We start from the raw sequence: 6537 nt of genomic DNA on the forward strand, positions 1-6537 counted from the left end.
CCTGGACTATTGCAGCAGGCTCCTAACTTTTCCTATTTGTGGGCTGGACCCTCCCCATCCCATTCTTTATTGTGTAGTCGAAATGATCTTTTAAAAGTGTATACCAGATTATGTCGTTCCCCTGCTTAAAACCCTTAAATGGCTCCAATCTCATTGGGGTAAAGCAAAATCTATTAATATAGAGATATTTTAGGACCTTACTGACATCCATGTTGAGGCTTTTCCTTGTCCTAGACCTACTTTAAATTCTCTTATAAGGAAGTAATAAGGAGAGAACTTTGAGATGTGAAGATACAGAGACTAGAAAAAGGAGTTTTCTACCACTCCTTCACCCTCTGCCCAAAGCAACAGCAAACACTATTCGGATGTCACCCACCCTAGTTTCAAACTTACGGTGGTGAGACGAATTTTTTTAAGCCTGAGTAGTTCTGGACACTTATGTTTTAATATTTTGAGAGAGATGATCACACCCAGGATTCTGCCTGCACCGGGACAACTGCCTCAAAGGCAGAAGTTGTTTTAACTCCTTCATTACCTCCCCTGAGACAGAAGTGATTGATCATCTGTGACGAGGTTTAATGATTCCTCCCTTACTCCTTATGAGGTGGGTACAGCGGGAAGGGCTCTGTTCCAGGGTTGACAATGAGCAGAAAGCCTGCGTAATTTCTACACACAAAGGTTTACTGCAGGAATTTTGTAAACATGGCATGTACTATTTGCTGCAATATGTGAACTACGCCTTTTCTCAAAGGTATGCACATATCTTGCCATATCTTACTTAAGTTCAACGACATAATTGGATAATGTCTTTTGTTTCTCGTGAGAGAAAAAATTATTAACAGCATGATGAATGTTAGAGAGATACAGGCCTGTGGGGGAGCTGACCGAGGATCTCCCAGGAAGACTTTTAGGCTTTTCCACACATCCTACGCCAGATAAGGAACCTGTATCCAGGCTATATAAAGAACTCTTACAGCTCAACAAGAGGACAAACAACCCATTAAAAAATGGACAAAAGATTTCAATAGACATTTCTCCAAAGATCGATCTATCTATCTGTCTATAGATAGATATATATGAATATGTATATGATAGAATGTGTATATTTACACAAGGTAGACAATGAGCACATGGAAAGATGCTTAACACCATTAGTCATTAAGGAAACCCAAATCAAAACCACAATGAGATCTATTTCACACTCACCAGGGTGGCTAAAATAAAACAGATAGGCAATAATGAGTTTTGGCAAGGATGTGGAGAAGTTGGAACCCTCATATACTGTTGGTGGATATATAAAATGGGGCATTCACTTTGATAAGCAATTTGGCAGTTCCTCAAAATGTTGAACATAAGAGTTAATATGTGATGACAAATTCCACTCCCAGGTATATACTCAAGAGAATTAAAAACATATGTCCGTGTAAAAACTTGTACAAGGATATTCACAGTAGCATTATTAATAGTAGTCAGAAGAACGGAAACAACCCAAATGTCCATCAACTGATGAATGAATAGATAAAATATGATGCAGCCATACAATGGAAACTTATGCAGCCATAAAAAAAGAGTGAATTACCAATACGTGCTGCAACATGGACGAATGTTGAAAACATTATGCTGTGTTAAAGAAGCCACAGAGGCCACATACTGTATGATTCCATTTATCTGAAATGTCCAGAATAGGCACACATATAGAGACAGACATAGATTAGTGGTTTCCAGGAGCTGGGGGAGTGGGGAAACAGAGGGTGACTGCTAATGAGTATGGAATTTCTTTTTTGGGGTAATAAAAAATATACTGAAATTAAACAGTGATGATGGCTGCACAGCTCTGTCAATACCAAAAACCGCTAAACTGTATACTGTAAAAAGGCGAATGTCGTGATGTGTGAATTATACCTCAATAAAGATGTATATATACAAAGAGAAACAGTGAGTATGGCAGTGTGGCTGGCACAGCATGGGATGAGGATGGGGCCAAGTCTCTAGAAGGGTGGAGGGGGGTCTGTGGGAGACTTTGGAACATCCTGACTATGAGGGTGGCATGGGTAGAGTTGTGCCCTGGCGGGACACACTTGGCCAGGATGCATAGGGTGGGTTTGAATAGGAGGTGGTGGGGACCATCTTATTAGTGACCAAGAATACTTATTTGCAAGAAGCTTGGCTAGGGTTCGAGTGGCATCTGTGCTCAGAGAGCTGAATAACTTCATGGTCTTGACCTTAGCACCATCTGCCGTGTGCCAAGCTGAGAAGGCTTCCCGGGCACTGAAATCTGACTCACGCCTCTCCATCCTCGTGTCCTAGAGAAGATTAATTATTCCCCAGTTCCCTTCTCTTGTCATCACCATCTGGGTAGTGTCCTGGCTCACCGCCATTCTCCCTTGAGAATGCTACCAGTGGCATGTTGGCCCCATGGGACCTCACTCCTGGCCACAAGCTGATTGTTCTGTGGTCACCACTGACCCCAGCTGGGACATCTGAGTCTCTGACTGGGACTCTGAGACAGAGAGACACAAGCGGAGTCTGTCTTTCACAGTGGCATTGAGAGGAGTCGTGGACTTCTCGTGCTGAGGTCTCTGCTACTGCCCCGGCTCTGCCCTTCCTAAAGCCTGGGGAGTGTTCAGCTATCCTACAGATGCCATGAGCTGCCCCAATCTCCTCCAGTATGTCCCTCTTTTGGGTCTGTGGGTGAGAGGTTTCTGAAGTGCCCTCTGCAAGACTCCTCGTCACTGCACAGTCAGAGCAGCTGAGCCCCTTGTGGCCTGAAGGACAAGCTCAGTCACCAAGGAAGTCCAGTCTCAGGACTGAGGCCACCAAGGAGACAGCTTTGCCCTCACTGAAGGTGTGTGTGACAAACAGCATGTTTTGGAAGATCCCTCAAGCTCTGTTTCTTTCTAGAGTGGACTCTTCCTTCGTCCTGGGGAAAAGTTAGGGTGATGCTACCTCAGGAAGGAGGGGGATACGGTGTAGGAAAAGGGGCATCATGAGAAGGAGCAGGGAGACCTGTGGCTGGCATGTGGGTCATGGTTTCCTCTCTCCAGGCCCAAATGCTGGAGGTAGGGGGAGGGAGGAAGTCCTGAAAGCTGAGGGCCTTCTGCTTCCCCTCCAGGTTGAGGGTCTGGCAGGAGCCCGTGGTGGAGCACCGCCAGGCCTGCCTGAGCATCTCAAACACGCACACACTCGGCGCCTCCTGCTCTCCATCACAGGCACGCAGAGAAGCATTGCCCCCTGTGCCAGCACAGCAGGAATTTCACAGCCTGGTGTGGTGGGCACGGAGATGTGCTTCAGATCCCTCTCAGGAAAGGGCCTGCTGCCCCTGTGGGTGTGTGGCCTCTACTGTTGGCTCCTTCAGGGACCGCCTCAGCCTCAGAGACCTGCTCGCCCCGGGACCTGGACTTCCCGGGGACTGAGTGAGGCGCGGGTATAAAAGCCTAGCCATCTGGACCTGATGCTGGACAACTCTGAGGGACACTTCTCACCCCAGAGTGACCAGTCCAGTTGGCTGAGACTTTGTTGAGCCAGCAGCACGGGTTAACTTTCCCTCTGCCCGGTCCTGCTTCCTCCTTCCCTTCGCGAGTGTGATCCCTGATAAATATTGTGCACCCCAAACTCCGTTTCAGCGTCTGCTTCTGGAGAACCCACCCACAGCACCTGGCATGTGGGCACAGGTCGGGACAGCACAAGCTCCTGAGTGAGGAATTTCTGCTTCACTCGGCCTCTGAGCTGTGACTGGGGCTGGCGTGGCAGGGCAAAGGGACGAGACACGACTCTTGTTCCTCTAACTCAGCACACAGCTTACTCTGTGCAGCTGCACGTGGAGCAGGAGAAGGGCAAAGAGGGAGCTCTGAAGGCTGAGAATTCACCTCCCAGGGCCTTTTCTCAGGGCAAAGGGGATCGTTTAAACCCTTGACATCACCCAATTGGGCAGGGCCCATAAGAGGATTAAATCATAAACAGAGCTTACAGGGACTGCCCTTTCTTTGCACATCTTAGTGATCCCAATGGATATTCAAACATAAACTCACATTGTCATTTTTGAGCCAATTTTATTTTTTGTGGGTTCTTTTTAGTGATTTTATCTACTGTAAATTACACATTTGCTGTGGGCATCTCTGGAATTATGTTTCCTCCTCTGTAGGAGACACGCAAATAGACAAATTTCAGGCTTTGTGATGGAGAGGTGGAGGAGAGAGAGAGAAAGGAGGGAGGGAGGAAGGAAGAAAAAAAGAAAACATGATTATAACGAGTTTGGGTGTTTTGGGCAGGCAAGCATGAGGATGGGCCTCTCAAACCAGGGAAGGTGAGGGCTGCTACTGAGGCCAGCCCTGGCAGGCTCACTGCCCCCTGTGTGGTGGAATTTTGCATCTCTGTGATTTCTTTTTTCCAAATCCCCTGTGGCTAGGTCTCCTGGGAGGCCGGGTCATCGGTCCATCATGATAAAGTATGAAGGACTTGGCATTTCTTAATCACGCTATGACGGCACCACATCTGTCCTCCCCATCAGCCTTCCTCGACTGGTGTCAACACCTGCCCAGTCTCGAGAGTCCTCCCAGGAGGTGGGCCGGCCCCTTCCGTCTCACTCTCAGGAAGGGTGTCCCCTTGTCTGCCACAGATGAGTATCTGCAGGGAGCTGCTATGAGCCACGGTAGACTTGCCACAGACGGAGTGAGGGAAAGAGGTAAAGTAAGGGCATTTACGAGGATGAGAGGGAGAAACAGTTGGTCCGAAAGGTTTAGTTTGATCTTAATAAAACCAGCTCTGTGGTGCACCGTGAATGAAAATTCTTGGTGACAAAACCCACCAGGAGCCCAAAGTGAACTTAGTCATGCTGTTAGGGGTTAAAAGAGCCTTGGATGCCACCTGGGCCATCCTTTCCTTTTCCAGGCCCAGGGAAGGTGCTGCCCAAAGTGACACTCTGAGAGAGTGGCAAAGTGTGGGCAGGGGGCGATTCTTGGTCTTCTGATTGCCAACCCAGTAAGAATTTTTTATCTGGAGGATTTTTAACAATTGAAGGGTGGACCCCCACACTAAATAGTGTATGAAGTAAATTGCAGGGCCTAACAAGGGGTGGGGATGCGGTTGGAGCATGACTGGGGTGTTGGGCGTGGGACCAGGGTCACCAAGGGTCTCAAATATGACTTTGGACATTGTCGCCAAATGAGGTTCGTATAAAGATACATTGTGCTTTTGTGCATATGTTTGAAGTGTTGTTTCATTAAAAGCAAACATTTAAGATGCATTATAAATTTCCCAAAGCCCTTCTGACTCTTTTTGACTTTCTCCGTACACTGGAAGCCTCAAAGAAAAGCAATTGGTTTGAACTCTTGTCAACAATGACGGGCCCTAGCAAATTGTATTAATCAGTCATCAAGTAGTCAAACATTCTTATAACACCCACTGGGTGGAAATATGAACGAGAAATATAAGTTATGCAAATTAGACATTTCAGTCATTTAAAAATAATTTCCTCCCCATATGAGCCCTGTTGTTTTAAGTGTCGCCCAAATGATACAACTTGTCATCGGCCCATTGGGTTGTTTCACCTCTCTGTGAGCTGCAGCCACCCAGGAGCTGTTTAAAGGCCAAGGAAGGTTTAGAGTCTCCATGTGCAGGTGGCAGCCCTGTTTGGGTGGGAGGCCCCTGGTCCTCGCACACTTACATCATCACTTACATCAAAACAGGGGCTAGGCAATCTCTCTTCTTGGGCAGCGAGAGAAGGGGATTTGGTAAGAGAGATCATCTTATGTTAACTCATCATTTGAGAGGCTTGTCCAAGTGTCCCCTGATACTGGATTAGTGGCAACAAGGGGACTCCTACTCAGGTGTCCCAACTCCTGCTCCTGCATACTTTCCAGGCAACATTTTAGAGATTCGTGTGTATTAGCTCAAGTCCTTACGAACTTGTCCAATAAGAATGCATGAGCTACCCTCTGACTTCAGTCCTCCAACCAGTGGAACCTGAGTCCTCATGTCATTTGCCAATGATGAGTCCAAAGTGTTACTCTAATGGTCACACTTACCTTCCCTGGGTGAGAAGGTCGCCTTTCAACCACCAACCCTAGCAGCTCACCTGCGTTTGTACCCACCCGCTCTACTTTCTTGCCCTGTACCAGGGGTCACCTGTCCTTGTGTCTACGGCCAAGCCCTCCATTTCTGCTGCAGAGCCTGTCCACCCTCACCCGCTATAGGACTTTGTGTCTGCAGTTTTACTCACTCTTTTGCATCGGCAGTCTTGTCCTCTCCGCTGTACGATTCCTGCCAGCATCAAGCTGTAATGCTGCTCCCCGAAGGTGACAGCATGTGCGTGTGCTTGGGATGGCAGAGTGAGTTTCACAGGTAAAAGACTGAGGAGGTCCAAGAGCCTGGGGAGAAGATGTTTATGTGTGGCTACTGAGTCTGTAGTCAGAAAATGTCTTCCCCTCCCCCAGTCCATCCTTGCGCCCGTTTGTTCATGGAACCAGCAAATGTGTCTCTGGTACCTGGTATGTGCCAGGCTCCATTTTAGGGTCTAGGGATACAACAGTGAGCAAAACA

At 47.6% G+C, this 6537-nt stretch overlaps 1 protein-coding gene across 1 annotated transcript in view; it reads left to right on the plus strand.

Moving 5' to 3' along the window:
* The first annotated feature begins 4476 nt into the window (after nt 1–4476).
* LOC124235157 (gamma-tubulin complex component 5-like) overlaps nt 4477–6537 on the plus strand; it is a 44945-nt gene continuing 42884 nt past the window's right edge. Inside the window, exons 1-2 of the mRNA XM_046652766.1 lie at nt 4477–4681; nt 6234–6339. Of these exons, the coding sequence (XP_046508722.1) occupies nt 4477–4681; nt 6234–6339 (311 nt within the window). The remainder of the gene's footprint in view (nt 4682–6233; nt 6340–6537) is intronic.

The sequence above is a fragment of the Equus quagga genome, chromosome 2 (assembly GCF_021613505.1).
Source record: "Equus quagga isolate Etosha38 chromosome 2, UCLA_HA_Equagga_1.0, whole genome shotgun sequence".
Taxonomy (NCBI): domain Eukaryota; kingdom Metazoa; phylum Chordata; class Mammalia; order Perissodactyla; family Equidae; genus Equus; species Equus quagga.